This window comes from Salmo trutta, chromosome 11 (genome assembly GCF_901001165.1).
Source record: "Salmo trutta chromosome 11, fSalTru1.1, whole genome shotgun sequence".
Taxonomy (NCBI): Eukaryota; Metazoa; Chordata; class Actinopteri; order Salmoniformes; family Salmonidae; genus Salmo; species Salmo trutta.
In genome coordinates this window covers 14,289,376-14,314,007 of record NC_042967.1, presented here as the reverse complement: position 1 = coordinate 14,314,007, position 24,632 = coordinate 14,289,376, and the positions used below count along the sequence as shown (strand labels likewise).

The 24,632-nt window shown below is 43.6% G+C and overlaps 1 protein-coding gene across 3 annotated transcripts in view; it reads right to left on the bottom strand.

Moving 5' to 3' along the window:
- Positions 1-17,342, bottom strand: part of zgc:154142 (CUB and Tryp_SPc domain-containing protein) — a 32,986-nt gene extending 15,644 nt beyond the window's left edge. For all 3 annotated transcript variants that reach the window (XM_029766276.1, XM_029766278.1, XM_029766277.1), the window contains exons 1-9: positions 17,079-17,342; positions 11,964-12,094; positions 8,621-8,714; positions 6,774-6,914; positions 6,406-6,503; positions 4,755-4,881; positions 3,731-3,913; positions 2,228-2,449; positions 369-509 (exon numbers count right to left, since the gene is read on the bottom strand). In XM_029766276.1, coding sequence (XP_029622136.1) covers positions 369-509; positions 2,228-2,449; positions 3,731-3,913; positions 4,755-4,881; positions 6,406-6,503; positions 6,774-6,914; positions 8,621-8,714; positions 11,964-12,094; positions 17,079-17,229 — 1,288 coding nt within the window. In that variant the 5' untranslated portion in view covers positions 17,230-17,342. The remainder of the gene's footprint in view (positions 1-368; positions 510-2,227; positions 2,450-3,730; positions 3,914-4,754; positions 4,882-6,405; positions 6,504-6,773; positions 6,915-8,620; positions 8,715-11,963; positions 12,095-17,078) is intronic.
- Between the last annotated feature and the right edge of the window lie 7,290 nt (positions 17,343-24,632).

The window sequence follows — 24,632 nt, the reverse complement described above, 5'->3', positions numbered from 1 at the left end:
CCTCACCCCTTTCACAACTCAAATGTCAAGCCCTCTGACAGATCAATTCTAATCATGATCAAAGCCTTTTCCCTCGTTTGACCAGTGTACTCTGACCTGTGCTTTCTCAGTACTTACCGCTCATACTTCTCCTTCTATGACGTCGCTCCTGTCATAAATACGTCCTGGGGATCTAAAGTTCACTTTATGGCTGGTCATTATTAGAGAGTAGTGGAGCTGCCTCAGCGATATAAGGTGCCTCAGGCGTGTATGTGTGTGTGTGTTTGTGTGTGTGTATACAGATTCACATGTGTGCACATTTGCGCGCGCACGCGTGTGCACGTTCGTGTGCATGCGTGTGTGTAAGCGGAGAAAGCTGGGATTATTACCGGCAATGTCCTCAGGATACACGGCCTCCCACTTGGCGGAGAAGCCTCGGTCAGAGAGACGTGAGTCGGACAGGAAGCTCAGGGACATCTTGTTATTGGCACTGACCACCACAGGGGGAAGGACGTAGCCACAGTGTGTGCCTGGGATGGAGAAGGAACTGAAATTAGGAGTATTGGATTGGAGGAGAGAGAGAGACCTTATACTAATATAGAAACATAAGAATAGTAACCAGAATTTCAAATACACAAATGTTCATTTCCATGCATACCAATGTTGGTCTAGCAAAGATGTGAATCATTAGACATTCAAGACATTACAGAGAACAGACAGATTTCTTATGAGGCACGGTCCTCTCATCGATAAAGAACATGTCAGTCATAATGTCAATATAACCTTGACAAATAAGACACATCAATCAAATGGTTTCACGTCACCAAAAGGTCTAAGGGCGTACAATGGAGGAGTCTGTATTTCTATTGCCCTTTGTCTGTGTGGCTGCCTGGTGTTTTTCTCCTGTACTTGTTAGGTTTAATGTGTGCTGTCAGGGGCCAACCATGCTCTCCTGCTGAGCCCTGCTCCCCCTGGCAGGGGGTCGCACCTGTTCTGACAGTTAGAGCTCCGACAGAGACCTCTGGTGAGGAAGGAACTGACCGTTGCTCACACACACGCGCTCACACACGCACACACACACACACACACACACGGAAGGAGAGCGAAAGATCTGTCATCCTAAATCTTTTGACATCAGCTTGAATACCACACTGAATAGGGTGTAGGGAGAAGTTGCACCTAGACGTGAATCGTGGGTCAGTTAAAACATTTCCTCACTAATGTTTAAGGTTAGCATTGGGGGAGGGAAAGCTGATCCTAGATCTGTACCTAGGGGAAACTTCACCCCAGAGCACTAAATAGCGTTCCTTGGATGGTGTTAGGTTCCAAAATGCTGAGTTTATGACTTCAGCGTCTTCCAAGGGATGTCTTCTTTAACGCAGAAACAAAGCTGTTTCCTCTCTCTCTTTCTGCCCCCCATTTTTTCTCAACTTAACACACACACACACACACACACACACACACACACGCGCACACACACGCACACACACGCCGCAGGTGTTATTGTCTGCCTCTGTTCCAGAGTGTTGTGCTAGAGATAAAACTATCAGACTCCAGCTCTCTGATGTGAATAACAAGGAGGTCACATTTACAGTTCCCTAGCCTCGCTCCTTCTCTGGGGAGAGATCCTAATCAACACAGCTTTACAGCCCTGAGGACAGGAGACAGGCACTGGCACACTCAGCATACTAGCCTAGCTTGGTGCTCTGTCCAGGAGTCAAAGTCTCCCCCCTTTTCATTTCAAGCAACGGGGCACTTTCTGCTCAGCATATGCTTATCTGCTATCTCTTGCTACTTGATTTGTTTGTTGTGTGTGTGTGTGTGTGTGTCCCTCAGTCGACAAACAGCTTGTTTGGAAAATACGAGGGGGAGCGGGTCATAGGGTATCGCCTGGCCCCCACTGTCGCCATTTGGGGGTTTGGCATAGTATGGATGGGCAGGCACATCTTATTAACAAGAAACTAGGGGCTGGTAGCCATTTTGGGGTTTGGCTACAGATACTGTAGGTGGGTATTGTGGGTGGCTTGTCTTATCAATGGACTAATGCTGTCAGAGATTACACTGGGTGCCATTTTGGGGCTTTCATAGAGACCGATGAGCAATTTGGACGGTCCATCTGAGTTTACCAAACAACAACAACAAACAACTAAAAGTGTCTGTACTCTATGACACCATTTGTGGCCATTTTGGATCTCCATAATAACACATGAACAGGGGATCCAGGTTGGGTGGACATACTGTAACTTACCAAGCGCCTGGAGGCTGTCAGCAACTACAAGCTTGTCTTCACCACACTGGCCCGCCTCTCCCGTGACGGACATGTCTATGACGTGCAGTTTGACCAGGAAGCCTTCCGGAACTGTGATGTTCCAGGAGCAGTGAAGATTCCCGGGATACGCATCTGGGAATCCCATAGAATGGATCTCCCCTTTACGGCCAAACAGCATTCCAACACCACCGCAGCCTGAGTCTGTAGCAGAGAACATGAAGCTTGGGTTAGTGATGAATGGACAAAGCTTAGGGCTATGGGAGAGTCCCTCGAGCACGCACACACACAAAAACGACACACCCACCCTATTGTTTAAGCTGCATTCATTCTTATTTAAAGGATAACTCCACAAAAAAACTATATTTCGGTATTTGTTTAATTAGTCCATTGTTGACATAGTCCCAAAATATTTTGCTTGTCAGCAATCAAGTTCTCAAGATATGTAACTTTCAAAATACAGAAATCATCCCCGTATGATGCATTTTGCATCAAATGATGCTGCGTTTTGCTTCATATGATGGGATGATTTCTGTACTTTGAAAGTTACATATCTTGAAAACTTGATAGCCGACAAGGAAAACATTTTGGCACTATGCCAACAATAGACTAATGAAACAAATACCAAAATATAGTTTGGGGGTGGAATTGTCCTTTAAGCTGCCTGTCAGCCTCTTATCATTGTGTCTATGTTAGGAGAAAGGCAGCGATAACCATTATGCCAGCATATCACACTGGTGATTATTTACCAACAAACACTGCTCATCAATCAGCTGGTTTATACTGATCTTCACAACATAGCCAACGATTTACATCCGTTAAACTGCGTCCTAAATGGCACCCTATTCACTATAGTTGTACACTACTTTTGATATGGCTCTGGTCAAAAGTAGTGCACTATATAGGGAATAGGGTGTCATTTGGGATGCACAGCTAGAGTATGGAAGTTGCTAGAGGCAAAGTTATGCCTGCTATGTATGCCTGCTGTGTGCAATGTGGACATAGTTTAGCAATTTATCTTGCTGATGAAATCAATCATTCTATATCATTTAAACGAATGAAAAACTAGAAAAAGAGGCAAGTTTTGACAAAAATGTTCTGGTGAGGAAGGTTTAACAACATCAATACTGTTGCTGCTGCAAGCCACTGAATTCCAATCAATTATACCACGGAGAGAGCTCACATATTTCAACTGGAGTCAAGAGGAGGAGGAAGGAGGGCTACCTGCAGAAAGTCAATACAGCTGTAACTGTGGCATACCAAGTACTAGATCTATATGAAAATCACAATTAGAAATACAGGCTAATTCCTAGAAGGGGCATATGACCTCTGAACGCGGCAATCTGACTGGTCCACTCATAGATATAGAACTGATATATTGTCTATGGGTACACTCATAGATATAGAACTGATATATTGTCTATGGGTACACTCATAGATATAGAATTCTATGTTATTCTATCGTTTTCCCCGTAGTGTACTGACCGGCTATAGCTGGTGTTGTGGGCATCATGGTGGTAGGTTTGACCGTGGTCGGGATGAGGCTGGTCTTGGTGAATGTGGCACTGAAACCCTTGGAGGTGAGAGTGGCATCGGTTTTGAAACGCACCACCATCGTGTTGCCACTGGAATCCACGCGGCCTGGATTCTTACTACCACAGAATCGACCTGTGAGAAAACAACATTTCACTGTTCAGAAACCCCTAAAGAGTTTGATTAGGCCACTAATCAAACTACACAGTTCGTTATAATAACCCAAACTCCAATTTGTGGTACACTGATGTAAAACCTGGACAGGCCTTATGCACCACTTAAATTGACCAAACAGTGACACCAATTATTATTTGATTAATTCACACAAGTATTGTACAGGTCTCCGCATACATAGTAAGCTCAATTATAACTATAAATACAGCTATTTTGCATAATTTCTGTTTGTACAGATTACATTTACATGCCAGTCTAATTTGAGAACCTCTCTCTATTTTTCCATCTTCCTACCCCAAACTTTTAATGAACATCATATCTTATTCATGCAGCCTGAAGTGAATTTGAGTGTTGCTGTATGCATAGTTGATTTCACTCCCCACAGCCTGTTTCAACTGCCAAGTGCTCCCGTTGCTTGTCGATTAAGATACTATACCTCCTAAAACAAGTTCATTAGTAAAGTTGCTCAAATTGTGAGACCTAAGAATGTATTGATTGTGGGTTTGGAGGACTGAAGATGTTGCACTTGTTGTCACAATCTCTCTGTTCTCATAATTGAAAATCCATGAACAAAAGTAGCCTATTATAGAAAATGAATATTTGAGTGTACCCATATTATGAGGGTAGGGTTTAATTAGGGTATTTTGACATATTATGAGACTAGTGAATAAGTACATTTTGAGTGCTGGCCTACACATATTGTGCAACGGGTGTGTAGGCCTAAGTATATCTGTACTATAAGTATCTATACTAGTTCAACTGCTGTATACCAGAGTTAGCATAACACAGAGTGATGTCTTACCCAACATGGCGGAGCCGGTTTTGTGACCATCGTAGACATCTACGTAGTCTTTACAGGCCTCAGGGACCAGGTCGAAGGAGGAGAACGTCAGTCTGATCTTCTCTCCCTCTGGTACAGTGATCCTCCACTGTGGACCACATACACATACTATTTCATTTCACCACAAATTTCATACACAAACACATCCATTTAGTTTTTACCACAAACCTCCATTTCAAACACATCCATTTAGTTTTTACCACAAACATCCATTTCAAACACAAACACATCCATTTAGTTTGACCACAAACATCCATTTAGTTTTTACCACAAACATCCATTTCAAACACAAACAAATCCATTTTGTTTGACCACAAACATCCATTTCATACACGAAGATATCCATTGTGTTTGACCACAAGCATTCATTTCATACAAAACATCCATTTCATTTGAATACAAACATCCATTTTATTTCCATTACTTCATCAAACATTCAATCAATTACAAAGATTAAATCAATGATCAAAGATCAACGATTCAATCAATGTCAAGATAAATCCGTTGGTAGAGTTGATAAAACCATATGCACCAACATGAGTCTGATATTCCTTCTAGTAGATTCTGGTGGGGGCGGAGTTTTGGCACACAGTTGAACATATTCATATTCAAAGGCAGGGGCTTTCTAAGTAAGGCACAACCTTAAGAAAAACATTACTGATAGAAGTTACATCTCTAGAATAGACACAGTCACTCGTCAGCAGGAAACAGGCAAGGGTGTCCTTTCTCTACATTTCATTTCCATCTACATTGCTTTAAGCATAATTTATCCTCAATGTTCCCATCCATCTATTTCTCTCTCTTTCTGCCTGGAGGGTGCCCAGGTTGCAGACGGCTGCATGCACTGCATATTGACACGAGTCATGAATAAAAATCATCCAATATCTCCTGGGCTGTGACGGTTTGGACAGGAGCCCATCCGCCTCAACATCCAAGCCAAGAAGGAGACAGAAAGCAACATGAGCAAGCCAGATAATACACAGCCAAACAACAGGACCAAGCATGAGTCCCAAATGGCACCCTTTTCCCTACATAGTGCACTACTTTTAACCAGAGCCCTATGGGACCTGTAGTGGACTATAAAGGGCTATAGGGTGCCATTTGTGACGCATCCCAATGATCTAATGATCCAAACCAAGCAAAAGCTGACGTCAAAGCTCTCCGCCGTGCTCTGAGCCAAACAAGACGCGAGTTGCTCTCCAATCTCGAACCACTATCCAGAACATCAAGCATGGTCAACATCCCCCTGTGTTCAGATGGTGCCTAGTGACCATGGATTTACTAAAGGGGCACCTCATTTGAAAACACCCCAAAATATAGGAGTCCGTTTCCCCATTGATTGTTATTGATGCAGCTTAGCGCCATACAGCACACGACGTGACGGACCATGTTATTATTATTCACTTCCTCAGACAGAGAGAAAGGTGCTATTGATTGTAAAGTACCTCACAGAAAGACTGGGGCCATATGAATAACGTGCTGTGGATAATACACTACTTGGTAGAGAGGTGCTGCTGTGTGTACGGCAGATTGTGTGGGGTACCATGGATGGCATGTCCTTGTGGAGGCCGCGATAGTGTGTGAGTGTGAGTGTGTGTGTGAGTGTGTGTACCTGGTAGAGAGCTCCGTTCTCGTAGTTCTGTGCTGGGAACCCAGGGGTCAGTAGATCCCCGCGGTCACCTTGGAGAGCGCCACCAGCCCCGGCTATTTCTGGAAGCAGGGAGCATGGAGATGGAGAGGACTTCAGCTGAACAGACACCTCAAGGATACCCACCATCCATCCATCGCTTTCTCTCTGTGTCTCTCTCTCTCTCTGTCCTCCTCTGTTACTCCTTCTATGTCTCCTTGCCCCCTGTCATTCTCACTCTCTCTCTCTCTCTCCCCCCCTCTTCCTCCCCCTCTCCCTCTCCCTTTCCCCCCTGAAAAGCTCTGAATGTTCATAATTCTCATCACTGTTGATTGATAATGGTGTTATTTTACCTAAAGTACTCTCTGGTGTCACAGCTTGGTACTTTGCTTTGAATCCCTTGTCTGTATTTCTGTCATTGGTGTCAAAGAACAACACCATAGAGTTTCCCAGTGACACTATGGGCCCGGGTTTGGAGCGCTCACACAACCTCCCTGCAGAGCCAAACAGAACAGAAGAGAAAGAAGAAAACAATATGTGGATTACTGTACATATAGAACCATTTATGTCAAATCAATAGCTACTGGTCATACAGCTGGACCAATATGTACAGTACAGTATATCTATATACTATTGATATTTTCAATACATTCCAATAAATGCATGTATGCATTTTTGTTGCTATGTTACAAAAACAGTCGAGTAATGTCAAACATCAATGTGACATTCCGCAGTGCAGTTGTCCTCCCTCTGAAAGTCTGTAATCTAGTTAGGGGCTGTAACTTAAAGTGGAGTAGTGAAGAGGCAGGCCAGCCAGGATTATAGGCTGTGTCCTCCGTGGACGCTCTAATTTGGGTTTGACATCAAAGCTCAATACCCTTATAGCCTTGGAGTGTGGATGGTCCTGTGGGGCTGTCTGTTGAGGGTGGTGGGAATAGGGGACACTGTGTGTGGAAGTGAGAGAGAGAGAGAGAGAGAGAGAGAGAGAGAAAGAGAGAGAGCGAGTGTGTGTGTGTGTGTGTGTGTGTGAGTGTGTGAGGTGTGTCGTGCTGCAGCCAAGGGACAGAGGAAGTGAAGAGCCAGAGGAGGTGTTGCAATAACACTGCAGGGTTAGTTGTGTGTGTGTGTGTGTGTGCGTGTGTGTGTGTATCTATTTGTGAGAGCAGACGTTTGGCTGTGTGTTACTGGCACAGTGGAAAGGGTAACACAGTTGAGAACGATGGTGTGGCCTCACATCTACATCCACCTCTCTAACTACACAGTATAGAAAGTATAGAAAAGTACTGAAAAAAAACGAGTCCTATCCACAAGGTTAAACATCAACGCTTTTGCACAGTCACCTTAATAGTTCCACCTCACACTTCACATAGCTTCCCTTTTCTGTGCCAGACATCCCAGCGTGTCAGCTAAGAGGTGAGAATGGACAGTTGGAGAGACCAGGAGAGAGAGAGAGAGAGAGAGAGAGAGAGAGAGAGAGAGAGAGAGAGAGAGAGAGAGAGAGAGAGAGAGAGAGAGAGAGAGTGTGTGTCTCTGGCTGGGTGTCTGATTCTCCCATCCTGTCAGAAACAGTCTGAAGAGCACACACCATCACCTACGGGCGTAATAGAATATGATACGCAGAGTAAATTAAATATCTAAATGTAATATGTTTTGCTCAAGTAAATGAGCTTGTAATAAAATGGGAAAAGCTAGTGATGGTGGGGAGAACCTGGTGGTTTGAGTTGTATAAAGTCAAGGAGAAAAGATCTGAGGATAGATCAAACAACTGAATATGAATGTACGAGGTGCTGGAGACTGTATGGTACTTGTTTTGAACAGGCTCAAAGGACAGACATGGAATTACATTCCTTTGAATGAAATCCCTTTGTGCCCCACCATGTGAGATGTGACACATACCTGAAGACATGCCAAGGATGGATCCCCTACCCTACACCTGTACCCCACCTCTCAAAACCCTGTGTGGATCAATATCTGATCTGTATAGCGAGCTATTTGAGAACACACACACACACACACACACACACACACACACACACACACACACACACACACACACTACCCCCCACTCCGACACACACACCTTCCCATATGTCTCCCCCTCAGGTTGCAGTAATAAACGTTGGCCTACCAAACCCTTTCCCTGGATGTATTGGCCTTATTCCACTTAATTAGTCTGGCTCCAGTGTCTCCAGTGTCTTACCGATGACTCCCAGGTTGTCCTGTATTGTAAAGTAGTCTGCTGTGCACAGGTCTGTTGCCTCCAGGGAGAAGTCTTCAAACCACAAATGGATCACCTGGAGTAGAGGAAAACAAACAGGCAGGTTTTTATTATTCACTGTCTTAGAGACTGGAGCAGTAGACATACTGCTACTTAGCAGGAGGCTTGACTGTGTGTGTGTTGGTGTGTGTGCGTATGCGTGTGCGTGCGAGTGAGAGAGAGAGAGATAGAGAGCGAGAGAGAAGAGAGAGAGATTAAAATCGAGACGACAGGGAAAGAGACAGGAACAGAGAGAGAGAAGGAGAGAGAGAGGTAGGAGAGAGAGAAAGGGAGAGAGAGAGAGAGAGAGAGGAGAGCGAGAGAGAGATTAAAATCGAGACGACAGGGAAAGAGAGAGAGGGGGAGAGAAAGAGATTAAAATTGAGACGACAGGGAGAGAGAGGAACAGAGAGAGAAGGAGAGAGAGAGGTAGGAGAGAGAGAAAGGGAGAGAGAGAAAGGGAGAGAGAGAGAAAGAGAGAGGAGAGATTAAAATCGAGACGACAGGGAGAGAGAAAGAGAGAGAGGGAGAGATAGAGGAGAGAGAGGGGGAGGAGAGAGAGAAAGGGAGAGGGAAAGGGGGAGAGAGACAGACAGAGACAAAGAGAGATAGAGAGGAAGGGGAGGGAGGGGAAGAGAGAGAGAGTGAGAGAGAGAGAGAAAGGGGGAGAGAGAGGCAGTCTCAGTCTGGCTTGCTTGGCAAAGTGAAAATGTTTTTTGTTTTCCTGTCTCCTCTCCTTCTCCGGATGTCGTAGCTTGAGAGAATGAAAGAGACGGCAGAGCAGCCATCTGTCACGGTGTGGAGCTGTGTTTACCCATGTCTCAGAGCTACATCTGATCTAAGGGCTTTCTGTTCTGTTCGCCTTGCTTACCGTACTGTTATACCCTGGTGTCTGTCTATGGTTGCTTCCTAAATGACACACTATTCCCTATTTAGAACTATGGGATCTGGTCAAAAGTAGTGCACTACATAAGGAATAGGGTTCCATTTGAGATACAGACTTATGGCTATGCCTGACATCCTTCCAGCTCAGAGACTCATATCAAAAGCACTATTCCAATGAAAGATCATTGAAATGATGATCTGTTTTGGTGGTGACGGTGATCAAAGACGTCTTTTAAAGCATTGTTCCGCTGCAGGTTTTGTTCTATATAAGTCAACCAAGCATTCTGGTTTAGAATTGGTTTTTAAAGTGCAATATCTTTCAAAGTTAGTGATGTGGTTAATTTGATGTTTTTAGTCATTATCTTAATGGTTTCTGCACCTGCCAAACATTCGCCCTAGCCGCTGTGAATTAATAAAAGATAAGGGGATCTCTTTGATGAATATTTATCAGGCAGACACAGAATCTCCTTTAAGGACAAGAGACCCTGTTCCTTACAATATGACTGGGTTCCCATTTTCCAATTTCCAAAATGGCCGCCTATCCTTGTGTCCTCTTCTCCTCTGTATGTGCACTGATGGGTGCAAGCACAGGGCATGGAAAGGTGTCTGGCGTGTTACTTCCACCCATCAGCCCCTGTCAGATCAGTGGTCGTCATGGAAATGACATGAAGCTTTTTTAGAGTATCTCTTGAAAGTTTAGAATTCTTAACAATGCATCCATTCTTCCTTTCTCTCTTCCATGAGGTAGTCAATGATCCAACCAGTGACTACTTCAATTAAGGAAGGAAGGAAGGAAGAAAGAAAGAAAGAAAGACAGAAAGAAAGAAAGAAAAGGGAGGCTATTCAATGACATTTGAACAGAGCCTATGAGACTTAGTTGTGTTTTGACATGTATACTGAACAAAAATATAAACGCAACGTTAATTGTTGGTCCCATGTTTCATAAGCTGAAATTAAAGATCCCAGAAATGTTCCATATGCACAAAAAGCTGATTTCTCTCAAATTTGGTGGACAAATTTGTTTACATCCCTGTTACTGAGCATTTCTTATTTGCCAAGCTAATCCATCCACCTGATCAGTGTGGCATATAAAGAAGTTGATTAATCAGCATGACCATTACACAGGTGCACCTTGTGCTAGGGACAAGAAGAAGCCACTCTAAAATGTGCAGTTTTGTCACACAACACAATGCAATTGGCATGCTGACTGCAGGAATGTTCACCAGAGCTGTTGCCAGAGAATGTAATGTTCATTTCTCTGCTTTAGAGAATTTGGCAGTACGTCCAACCTGACTCACAACTGCAGACCACATGTAACCACGTCATCCCAGTACCTCCACATCCGGCTTCTTCACCTGCGGGATCGTCTTCGACCAGCCACCCGGACAGCTGATGAAACTGTGGGTTTGCACAACCAAATAATTTCTGCACAAACTGCCAGATAGCACCTCAGGGAAGCTCATCTGAGTGCTCGTCGTCCTCACCAGGGTCTTGACCTGACTGCAGTTCGGCGTCGTACCCGACTTCATTGGGCAAATGCTCACCTTCAATGGCCACTGGCACGCTGGAGAAGTGTGCTCTAAACAGACGAATCCCGGTTTCAACTGTACCAGGCAGATAACATATCTATATATGTTGTCTGCCATCTGCCTGGTACAGTTGAAACCGGGATTCGTCTGTTTGGATGAGCATGGTGGTGGTGGGGTTATGGTACTGGCAGGCATAAGCTTCGGACAACGAACACAATTTAATTTTATCAATGGAAATCTGAATGCACGGAGATACCGTGATGAGATCCTGAGGCCCATGATCATGCCATTCATCTGCCGGCATTACCTCACGTTTCAGCATGATAATGCATAGCTACATGTCGCAAAGATCTGTACACAATTACTGGAAGCTGAAAATGTCCCAGTTCTTCCATGGCCTCCATACTCACCAGACATGTCACCCATTGAGCATGTTTGGAATGCTCTGGATCAACGTGTACGACAGCGTGATCCAGTTCCCGCCAATATCCAGCAACTTCGCACAGCCATTGAAGAGGAGTGGGACAACATTCCACAGGCCACAATCAACAGCCTGATCAACTCAATGTGAAGGAGATGTGTCGCGCTGCATGAGGCAAATGGTGGTCACACGAGATACTGACTGGTTTTCTGATCCATGCCCCAACTTTTTTTTTAAAGTGTGGAATCCATAGATTAGGGCCTAATGAATTTATTTCAATTGACTGAGATCCTTATATGAACTGTAACTCAGTAAAATCTTAGAAATTGTTGAATATTGCATTTATATTTTTGTTCAGTGTATTTGTTTGAAGGAAAGAGCACAGTAAAAAGAAAAGAGGTTACTGTATAAAAGTCTTTGTGTTTTGAATGTGTTGCATTGTGGTACTTACCATGCCTGGGTCTACAGTGATGTGCCAGCTGCAGCTCATGCCGTTGTCGTAGCTACTGGGGTGATTCATGCTGGTGAACTCCCCTGACGGGCCCTTGAGTGCCCGAGGACCCCCGCATCCCGAATTGACCTCTTGTCCAACACACACACACAAACACGCACACACAAACACGCACACACACACATACACACACACAGACACACACACACACATACACAATTGATTACATGAACATTCAGTTGATGTGACAGCTGCAGGGGAACAGCTTTGGGTAATGTTGTTCTGGAAAAACAATGTCTACCGGCAGAATCATTTGTTTTGATTATAACCCTTGTTATTGGGCTGTTATGTATATCATGGAAGGGTAACACAATGTCATTATTGAACATCCTGCTGGGACAGATTGTTTGATGATATAGTGGCACTACTTACATTAATAAGAGCATTCGAATTAAGGATTGCTTCACCAGTCCCATTAAACAAAAGCAATTGGTAATTGGTAATTAAAGCAATAACATACAGCAATAACGTACCCTCATACAATCGTATGGCCAATGACAACATGGTCAGCAACTACCCTATACAGCCAATAACAGAACAAGTTTTTTTATATAATTTACACACATATACACTGAGTGTAAAAAATATTAGGAACACCTAGCTAATATTGTACCCGTTCTTTTTGCCCTCAGAACAGCCTCAATTCGTTAGGGCATGGACTCTACAAGGTGTCGAAATCGTTACACAGCGATGCTGACCCATGTGGACTACAATGCTTCCCACAGTTGTGTCAAGTTGGCTGGATGTCCTTTGGGTGGTGGACCATTCTTGATACACATGGGAAACAGTTGAGCATGAAAATCCCAGCAGCGTTGTAGTTCTTGACACACTCAAACCGGTGCTCCTGGCACCTACTACCATACCCCATTCAAAGGCACTTAAATATTTTGTCTTGCCCATTCACCCTCTGAATGGCACACATACACAATGCATGTCTCAATTCTTTAACCTGTCTCCTCCTCTTCATCTACACTGATTGAAGTGGATTTAACAAGTGACATAAATAATGGATCATAGCTTTCACCTGGATTCACCTGGTCAGTCTATGTCATGGAAAGAGCAGGTGTTCCTAATGTTTTGTACATACATATATCTATCCATTTGTTGACTAGTGGTGTATATACGGTGCATTCGGAAAGTATTCAGACCCCTCAAGTTTTTCCACATTTTCTTATGTTACAGCCTTATTTAAAAATGTATTAAATTGTTATTTTTCCTCATCAATCTACACACAATTCCCGATAATGACAAAGCAAAAACAGGTTTTTAGATAAAAAAAAAAAACATTCACATAAGGATTCAGTACTTTGTTGAAGTGCCTTTGTTGAAGCAGTTGGGAACCACCAAGACTCTTCATAGAGCTGGCCGCTCGGCCAAACTGAGCAAGGGCTTTGGTCAGGGAGGTGACCAAGAACCCGATGGTCACTCTGACAGCGCTACAGAGTTCCTCTGTGGAGATGGGAGAAACTTCCAGAAGGACAACCATCTCTGCAGCACACCACCAATCAGGCCTTCATGGTGGAGTGGCCAGATGGAAGCCACTCCTCAGTAAAAGGCACATGACAGCCCGCTTGGAGTTTGCCAAAAGGCACCTAAAGACTCTCAGACCATGAGAAACAAGATTCTTTGGTCTGATGAAACCAAGATTGAACTCTTTGGCCTGAATGCCAAGCATCACGTCTGGAAGAAACTGCGCACCATCCCTACAGTGAAGCATGGTTGTGGCAGCATCGTGCTGTGGGGATGTTTTTTAGCGGCAGGGACTGGGAGACTAGTTAGGATCGATGAACGGAGCAAAGTACAGAGAGATAGATCCTTGATGAAAACCTGCTCCAGAGCGCTCAGGACCTCAGACTGGGGTGAAGATTCACCTTCCAACAGGATCACGACCCTAAGCATACAGCCAAGACAACGCAGGAGTGTCTCTGAATGTCCTTGAGTGGCCCTGCCAGAGCCCGGACTTGAACCTGATCTAAAATCTCTGGAGAGACCTGAAAATACCTGTGCAGCGACACTCCCCATCCAAGCTAACAGAACTTGCAGAGAAGAATGGGAGAAACTCCCCAAATACAGGTATGCCAAGCTTGTAGCATCATACCCAATAAGACTCGTAATCGCTGTGCCAAAAGTGCTTCAACAAAGTACTGAGTAAAGGGTCTGAATACTTATGTAAATGTGATATTTTCAGTTGTATCTTTTTTACAAATTTGCTAATATTTCTAAAAACCTGTTTGTGCTTTGTCATTATGGGTTATTGTGTTTAGATTGATGATAAATGTTTTTTAGTACATTTTAGAATAAGGCTGTAACGTAACAAAATGTGGAAAAGGTCAAGGGGTCTGAGTACTTTTCGAATGCACTGTATAATGTAGACTGATGCTAGACAGTATTTGGCCTTTCAATACACCACTAGCTACGACCATTACTTCAAAGTGCAGACATTATTCCTGGGCAAGGTTTATTGAATAAGGGATTTTGTAAGGACGAATAAAAGGAGAAAGGAGATAAAAGGGAGAGAGCGAGAGAAAGAGAGAGAGAGAGAGAGAGAGAGAGAGAGAGAAAGAGAGAGAAAGAGAGAGAGAGAGAGAGAGAGTGAAAGAGAGTGAGAGAAATAGACAGAAAGAGAGTGAGAGTATTTGCATTATGCTAGACCAGTGTACTGTGTGAGTGCTGTCTCTGGAGTCAGCCGTGTCTTCTAAGGCAGTCTCACTCATAGAAATGGATGACAGCCATTATTCTTAGGAACGAAATGACTGATTTGGCTAACCGAGCCAAGGTAGCGTGGGACAATGTTAATAACATCAAAGATTTTATATGATTTAAATGCATTTTTACGGGGTGGGGAAGGCTGTATTTTCTGGGAACCAGCACAGAACTGTAAAAAGGCACCAAGATATGTTGCAGATATGTGGACTATCTTATATGATAAACAGATCATCATTGAGACCTTGTCAGAAGCCAAAACAACACGCATGTTAAATCACATTTTAACTCAGGTGATTTGATGGGTTGTTTTCTAACTATAGATGAAATAGAATGACTCAAAACGGAGGGTTGAAAACAAATGCAGACGTGACAAATTGAGGACGTATTTGTCATGCTTTCTATGGTGACAGAGTGACACAGTATGAAAAATACGTCCAGCAATCCATAACAGTGCTTGGAATCGCGTCAGTGTATCAGTAGCCAGTGGTGAGACCAATGAGATGCCAATGTCCAAGGGGACCAATTACACTTTCAGATATCCCTAACGGTTCGCAGGAGGTTTGTCTATAGACGTTCCCTCAACGTTAGAGGAACCTTTGCCTTTTGTTGTTGTTCTGTTCCCCCACAGACGTCCTCCACAGCTGGGTCTCAGCTCGGACTGTCTGTCTGCCACACAGTGGCAGGGGACGTCACTGTGACTCACATCACAGAGGTACCACAAAGACACAGAACCCCCTTAGACTAGAACTCTCTGTCTAGCCCTGTAGCCAGAACGGATGCACATTCAATGCCAGATGTATTCAATGCCATTATTACTGCAGCAATGAATGCCGTTGGTTTGTTATTACGGTATACAATGAGCCAGATCATTCTTCTATGCTTATCATTTATTGCTGATATGGAAGTGTGGTTTATTTTAATGATAAATAATAAAACATCTGACAGAGACAGAGATACATTAAGAGCACAATGTACAGTGATAGAAATTGAAACAAAATAGACAACAAACATAACTTTTCATCTTCTTGTCAGAAAACTCACCATCAACCGACAGCCATTACCCATCCACTCCCCAGACGCTTAGCTAAGCCTGATATTATGGTACATGTATAATGGTCCATAAATCACAAGGGTCCATAAATCACTGTTTCATAGTCCTGCTGAGAAGGCGTTGAACTTTCTGGTGTGAGTAGAGCTATAAACTTTCATTTGAAAGACATTTGAAGGGTTTAAAGTTTAGTATTCACACACCTCCTTGACAGTGATGAAGTTTAGAGGGATAGTACAACTCCTAAGTGTTCACAGTATATTTTATTTATTTATCTATTTATTTATTTCACCTTTATTTAACCAGGTAGGCAAGTTGAGAACAAGTTCTCATTTACAACTGCGACCTGGCCAAGATAAAGCAAAGCAGTTCGACACATAACAACACAGAGTTACACATGGAGTAAAACAAACATACAGTCAATAATACAGTAGAAAAATAAGTCTATATACAATGTGAGCAAATGAGGTGAGATAAGAGAGGTAAAGGCAATAAATAGGCCATGGTGGCAAAGTAAATACAATATAGCAAGTAAAACACTGGAATGGTAGACTTGACAGTAGATGAGTGTGCAAAGTAGAAATACTGGGGTGCAAAGGAGCAAAATAAATAAATAAATAAATACAGTAGGGGTAGAGGTAGTTGTTTGGGCTAAATTATAGATGGCCTATGTACAGGTGCAGTAATCTGTGAGCTGCTCTGACAGCAGGTGCTTAAAGCTAGTGAGGGAGATAAGTGTTTCCAGTTTCAGAGATTTTTGTAGTTCGTTCCAGTCATTGGCAGCAGAGAACTGGAAGGAGAGGCGGCCAAAGGAGGAATTGGCTTTGGGGGTGACAAGTGAGATATACCTGCTGGAACGCGTGCTACGGGTGGGTGCAGCTATGGTGACCAGCGAGCAGAGACAAGGCGGGACTTTACCTAGCAGTATACATATATACATATATACAGTAGTACTAATCATCTGGCCTACATGAATATGTTTAAAGTATATAGCAGCTCACCACCAGGTAGCCTAGCAGTTAAGAGAATTGGGTCAGTAGCTGGTTCCAATCCCTGAGCCGAAAGGTGGAAAATCGGCAGTTCTGCCCTTGTGTAAGGCAGTTAACCTCCAACAACAACTTCTCCCCAGGCACCGATGACGTGTATATGGATTAAGACAGCCCCCCGCTCCTCTCTGATTCAGAGGGGTTGGGTTAAATGCAGAAGACACATTTTGGTTTAATGCATTTAGTTGTGCAACTAACTAGGTATCCCCCCTTTCCCTTCCCTCCATTTAAACATACAGGTAGTACACTACTCACCTTCATCAGTGGAGACGCTGTTCTTGTCAGTGAAGTAGATGACCACCAGTCCGATGCAGGCGCCAGTCAGAGCCACAAACAGTAGCACCAGGCTCTTCTCCAGGGTACTCAGGCCCCTGGACTTGGGCCTCTTCTTTAGGTCTTCCTCCATGCTCTCCGTTCACAGTGGTGGAGATGTGCAGCTGTGGAGCAAATGTGCTTTGCCTCTGGTGCGCCAGCGTCTCATGGTCTGGTCCGACCTTTGGTAGACTGGCTGTACCTTGGACTCGCGTGTCTGTGCGGAGAGTTTTTGACTGTTTAGGATTTTTGGACATGTTGCAAAACGTGTTTTTGCGCGCATAGGGTAAATTAGTTGATGTGATTTTGAGTCTCAAATAAAACCATTATGATACTGTACATAGCTTCAGTAGGGGCAGTGGTACGTTTCTTACCTCTCACCTATAACTTAACCTGTTGTAGGCTACTATAGAACCGTTATATACACTGTTGTACAGTATAGCCTATAGCAGGGCTATTCAACTCTTACCCTATGAGGTACAGAACCTGCTGGTTTTCTGTTCTACCTGATCATTAATTGCACCCACCTGGTGTCTCAGGTCTAAATCAGTCCCTGATTCGAGCGCAACATTGAAAAAAACACAGTGGAACTGGCTTCGAGGTCCAGAGTTGAGTTTGGGGGGGACTATGGTATATGACCTGTGTTTATGCAAGGCTTGTTTATATTATTAACTTTGTCCCTACACTCGACCCCGAATCTCATTTCAAAACATTTACTGTCTCAACCTCAGCTTTTATAAGAGGAGCGGGCCCGTCACGCAGTGCACTGCAATTATCGTCAAGCTCACTAATTGATTGATGTAGTACAGAGCACTTCTGGGCTATGGTTAAACTCTTTAATGTGGCTTAAGTGCCAAAGCACTTAGCATTAGCGATGGATTTGATTAAAGTAAAAGGAATGATGGGGACTAGGCTCACAGGAAGCTACTGTTTAGTCATCTATGCCCCATAGGAGTCCCACAGATGCTACCTGGCAATCAATTACCGTTTGTTAAGCTAATGGATAATGTGCTAGAAACAGGCTTGTAATCCTGCCTGTTGGAATCAGGGGTCCCTTCCCAGGATGCATCTAAAATAGCACTTTATTCTCCAAATAATACAGTACGTTTGACTACTGCTCTATGTGCCCTGGTCAAAAGTAGGGCACTTTCTAGGGAATTATGGGCCGTGGTCAAAAGTAGAGCACTATGTACGGAATAGGATGCAATTTCGGACACTTCGTTGGAAATTTCTAATGGCTCTCTGTACAGACAGCCTGGCTCATGCAGCCTTGCTGTAATGCTGCCAGTGTGTTTGTAGCAGGGGGGAACGACTCCCCCCTCTGATTGATGCCATGGAAGTTCAAGGCCAACCAAGGTACTAAAGGCATTGTTAGCAGAAAAACAGGATCCCCCATTAGAGTGAATGGAAAAATGGCAATCTTCATGGTCAATCTTTGAGTAAATAAAACAAAGAAGACAATCATGGTACCAACAATTGCTTCTAACACACCAGATGTATGTCCTTGAACCGATCATTTTAAAAATCGCACACAGAAGGATAATTAAGTTGCTAATGGCAGCCTGCAGTACTCCGGTCGGCCTTCAGCTTCAGTTACTCAATGAGAGGGAGCAGCACTTCCTGGAATAGCTCAAACTGAACATGTTATGTCTCCATCAGACACCATTTTAACAGACTTCACTTGGCTTCAATGCGCTACTGAGTCTTCACATAGGAATGAATGGTGTCACGTGATCGATGGCGTTGTCCATTCATATATACAGTCATTGGTTCGTAGAGTGGAGTTTCAAAGTGCTGAGATAAGCACTTCACTATGTACAGACTGATAATAGCACAAGCCATAGAGATATTATAGCAAGCAGAAGAGGGCCATTTACAACCAGTCATAAACACTAACAGAGATCAGCACAGATCAGAATGATTGTCAAGTTGATTGTGAAAATGGTCTCTGGAAAGAGATTCATTTCACCACACAAGCCGTATTGTTAAATATTTATACAGCACAGAACAGTACAATGTATTATCAGATAATGTTTTATTATCTAGGTGAAGTGTGAGTTACACTGTAGCTGTTATCTATCTGGCTCCCCAAGGTCTACTTTAGAGGGTTAGATATTATGAACCTGTGTTAGTGTTACCATAGAAACCCTGGACCTAGAATATGGGAAGTAGCACACTCACATACAACAGCACTGTGTCTGAAATGGCACCCTGTCCCTTATATGGTACACTACTTTTGACCAGGGCCCTACCATGAGTGGGATAGGGTGGAATTTGGGACTCAACCTGTGTTACAGTGCTATACAGCACAGGAGGTTGGTGGCAGCTTAATTGGGGAGAACGGGCACGTGGTAATGACTGGAGCGGAATAGGTGGAAAGGTATCAAGAACATCAAACACATGGTTTCCATGGGTTTGACGCATTTCCATTCGCTCCGTTCCAGGCATTATTATGAGCCGTCCTCCCCTCAGCAGCCCCCACTGCTGTACAGGTGTGAGTTGCTGTTTCTTACTGTGTGTCAAAGTGAGGCCATCTTGTTTGAATTGAATTACCAAGAAGGATGACGAAGGCTGAAGGATGATGAAGGTTGAAGGATGCTGAAGGCCGAATCACTATTTCTCAACACGTGAGTGTGTGAGAATCAACCCTCAGCTACGGGCAACGTCCGGCGAGACAGGACACACCTCCTCTGACCGACAGGTTTTTAATTGGACTTTTAATCAGAGTCGACTGCAGGAGAGTTGAGGAATCTTGAGGGGGTGATAATGATCATCTGAGGGGGCGATAATGATAAGGGACAGTTTGGCAACCGCAATATTCACGCTCGCCATTCGTCATTACAAATTAGGCCGCTCAATAATGACCTACGTCTTCATTCACACGCTCCTAATCACGGATTGGAAATTAAAAATAACTTTAGGACAGATTTGCATACAATGTGGAAGCGATACCAGAGGTTTCTTCACAATAACTTTGGAGTCAGGGTTAATGAGTTTCATAGAGGAAGTGCTTCAATTTTGGTTAATCTCCATGGAGATTGAATGGTTGGAATTACCTCATCATATAAAGACCTCTTGGATTCAGCCACAGTCTGATTAGACAGAGACACATTCACTATGGTAACCAGTCACTTTAAAGACCTAATCTATCTCTAGGAGATAAGGACTTAGGCCTATACATTCCCTCCCATTCTTCCCTTTGGGAAAGACAGAAACAAGTGGTGATATACTGTACTCCCACTGGGCACACACTGGTTGAATCAACCGAGTCATGTCAATGAAATTACGTTGAACCAACGTGGAATAGACGTTGAATTGACGTCTGAGCTGAAACGGAAGCTTCTTATCTCTCCTTGGCAGCACATTTAGGAGCATATCATTATTTAAATTGAAATCATTTATTTAAATTAAATGATTTAAGATATTATACAGTCGATAATGATTTTATATAATGTTTTGCATTTTTTGTTGGTTGTGGGTCAATTCTAGTAGGTGGTTGAGATATTTTCTCAGTTGCTTTACATTTCAACCCAAAGGGGAGAAAGCCCCTTCCCTTGGGGCTCCCGAGTGGCACAGCGGTCTAAGGAACTGCATCTCAGTGCTAGGAGGGGTCACTACAGACCCTGGTTCGATTCCAGGCTGTATCACAAACGGCTGTGATTGGGAGTCGCATAGGGCGGTGGACAATTGGCCCAGCGTCGTCCGGGTTAGGGTTTGGTCGCGGTAAGCCGTCATTGTAAATAAGAATTTGTTCTTAACTGACTTGCCAAGTTAAATAAAGGTTAAATAAATAAAATGAAATAAATACAACTGGACACCTGCCATGGAGGATGCTTCCAAACTAAGATGTCTGTGAAGTGACCCATTAACAACTCTCATTGCAACTCTACCCTCCAAACTCGCTCACAACTAACTGCACACCATTCACCCCAATAACATCCGTTCACAACTAGTAAAAGTCCTACAACTACAGGTCAGTATATCAACCCTGCTGCTGCTGCAGGACTTTCAATACATCAGCCGCAAAACATTTTAATGCATCAAGAATGGATTGGATTTATATAGCAGTTTTTTCAGTCGCTCAAATCGCTTTATTAGATGGTGTGTGTCAATGTGGGGGATATTTTTCTCACCCATGAGTGTCTCTGGGAGGGGGAGGGAGAGGGAGAAAAAGGGAGAGGGATAGAGTGTTGCTGCAGTGTGTGTGTGTGTGTGTGTGTGTGTGTGTGTGTGTGTGTGTGTGTGTGTGTGTGTGTGGAACCTCTGTCCACTGGGGGACCAATGATTTATAGAAACATCTGTCAGCCGTTATAAAGCAGTCTATAGTGAAGACAGCCAAGGTGACCTTAGTGTGTGTGTGTGTGTGTGTGTGTGTGTGTGTGTGTGTGTGTGTGTGTGTGTGTGTGTGTGTGTGTGTGTGTGTGTGTGTGTGTGTGTGCTTGACTTTCAGCATGTGAAAGGTTACGTACGTGCGTTTATGTGTGGAACGGCGGGGTGGTTAATGACAAGCCGCTGTAAAATGCCCAGGTCTGCAGTGTGTAATGTTACACAGTGATGGAGTACGCTGGAGTGGAGGAGGGAGAGGGATAGGAAGAGAGAAAAAAGTGTGTTCCCCTATGAACAAGAGCACATAGGGGAACACACACACACACATAAACGCGTGCACACACCCACAGAAGCGCACACACCTCAATCCTTCCAAACACCTTTTCCCACAACGCTTCCCAACAATGCGAAGTAATTTAGGCCATGTATTCCTCAGGGGCCTGGGCAGCAGACGACATCGGAGGAAGTTCCTTACTGTAGCGCTGCCGGTGATTTAATACAACAGTGAGTAAACAAAACAACTGGAGCAGTACTGGGGAGGCGCTATCAGAGCTGTTCTGGGGTCAGGGAGAGAAACAAAAGGACTGAAGCAGTACTGGGAAGGCGCTATAAGAGCTGTTCAGAGGTCAGGGATAAAGAGACGCTTCAGAGGGGAGGCAGGGGCTTTAGCCGCCCTGCTGCTGCTGACTTATATGGTGCTTTTATGATAGAGAGAGAGAGAGATAAAAAGAGGGGGAGAAAAAGAAAGAGAGAGAAAGAGGGAGAGAAAGAGAGAGAGAGTGCTTTTATATGACATCATCATAGAGGGAGAACATAAAGCTTGACATGATTCATTACATCACCCAGTGCTCCAGAATCAAGCCGTGTTCCATCTATGGAGAACAGCTGAGCATCACTAAGATCCCCAGACCCTTAAAGAGATTCATAATCACATACTTACCAATCTCAAAATACAATCAGTAAACAGCAATTAACACAGATACTGATCCCCATGATAAGATGGAGTCTGAGTGTGTCTGATGTGCGGCTAAAGATCCGACAGGGAATTATTTGTGATTTGTATTGGTAATTGTAATGGCTTGTGCTCAAGCTGCGTCTAGGCTACACGGGTCCTATAAAGATTCTCTGTGTAGCTGAGAGGAGTGTGTGTGTGTGTGTGTGTGTGTGTGTGTGTGTGGAGCTAACTGGGTCATAGCAGGGGGTTTAACACATTTTAAGGATGTTTCTGAGGTGGACATTTTATCTGGAGGGCTAGAGGGAGTCTTGATATAGACTCTAACTAACACACAGTCGAAGCACCTGATATTCAGCTAAGCTCAAAGAACGGTTATGTAGTGGTGGCTTTAGAGGAATTTCCATAGAGAGGGGAAAAATGCCCCGAGAGAATATAATAGAATCGTATGAGACGACACAACAGTGACATTCAGAGAAATTCCCTCACCAAGATGTAGACTCTACTAATCTTTTCCAACGCATAATTTGATTTCTTAAAGCGCACCGACACATTAATGTTAGATGATGATAGACTGGCCAACTGTTGATGAACACGGGCTCTCAGTTTAATTAAGTTTCTGGGCCCTGCACAATTTATTTTCATCTAAATCAATGATCATCTGCGAGTCAAATAGCCTATATCTATTTTTAAGGCAGGGATTTCATTTTCCAAACCCTAAGATTTATAACTCTAAAATAAAACTCAGGTTCAATTCCCCTCCCTAGATTTCTTATCCTGCCAGAGAGGAGAACAGCAGCACTCATTTTACAACATTACAAAACAACCTTTCCATTTCAAACAGGTGCATTTAAAAACACCCCTCTCTCTCTCCCCCTCCCATCTCTGTTTCTCTCTGTCTCAGTCGTACAGTCTTTTCATCACAATGAATCTCCTCTTGTGTTTAACACCCACCGCCTATGGCCACATCTAATCTGCACTTTCAAATGGGAACCAGTCGCAGGGACACGGGGGGCGAGGGGGACATTAAATATTGAAACACCAGCTAATTAAGGCCGGGGTGAGGGAGTCAGCACTGAGGCCGGTTGAGTCGACTTCTGCTGGTTCCTGATCTATGGACAGAGAGATGGAGAGAGAGAGAGCGCGGAGAGACAGAGAGAGAGAGATGGGAGAACATTGAAGGAAGATGGAGAGAGAGGATCAGGGGATGCTTGTAGCTCTACACACGTAGAAAAAGTGTCAGTCCAAATTCAATACCTCCTCCCAAAGGTAGCGGCACGACAAAATAGGTTGGTGATGCACTTCACTGTGGCAGCCCCTTCAATCAGCAACTGAGATGACTGTCTGGTTGTGAGTGTGTGGGGGGTGTGATTCTCTTCTTAACACCTTGAATACCAGGGGGATGGAGCTTTGTGTGTGTGTGTATGCGTGTGTGTTCTTTTGACTGGGAACAGAATAGCCCAGGACACCTAACCTAACAGCCCACTGTGACGAATGCAGTGATGAGTGGTGACACACACATACACCCAGACACACAGGAAGTGACAGCACAGTCCTGTGAAATCAGTGTATCACACTGAGACAGAGGGTGTATTCAAACAGACAGTTAGTTGTAATTCCCAAACAAAGAAGACTGGCTGTGAATATTTCCCATTCCACAGCAGGATGTGATGCCTATATCAACACGTTGAGACTATATTTAATTTTTATAATTTAATAACTTCATTACTCTTAATAACAATGTGGTGGAAACATGGTTTATGTAATATTTTTAAGCAGATATTTTTTCCTAAGGAAATAAAGTGTGTTTCAGGTGATTCTAAAAGAGATAAATTGAAAGTTTTAATTAACTTTATGGAAGCAGACTCATGGTTTAATTTTCTCTGCTTAACCCATACATTTCACATCACTGGATTCGGAATGTACTCCTACCTACCTCTTACAATGATTGGCTTTGGAGTATAGATGCATCATAAAAAAACAAATGGTGACTTACATTTTCAACATCTGTCTTATGTACTAATGGACTTACACATAAAAACATGCATTTTGAAAAAAAAAAATACTTCTAATTTGTCTTCTCTAATAGAAGCCCACAGTAATTCACAGATTTTGTGATTTTTTACTTTAACTGGGCCTAATCCAATCAAAAAACCCAGAATTAAATTAATCTAGCAAGTGAACAATTCTAAATTTAAATGATTTTGAAAAGAAACTGT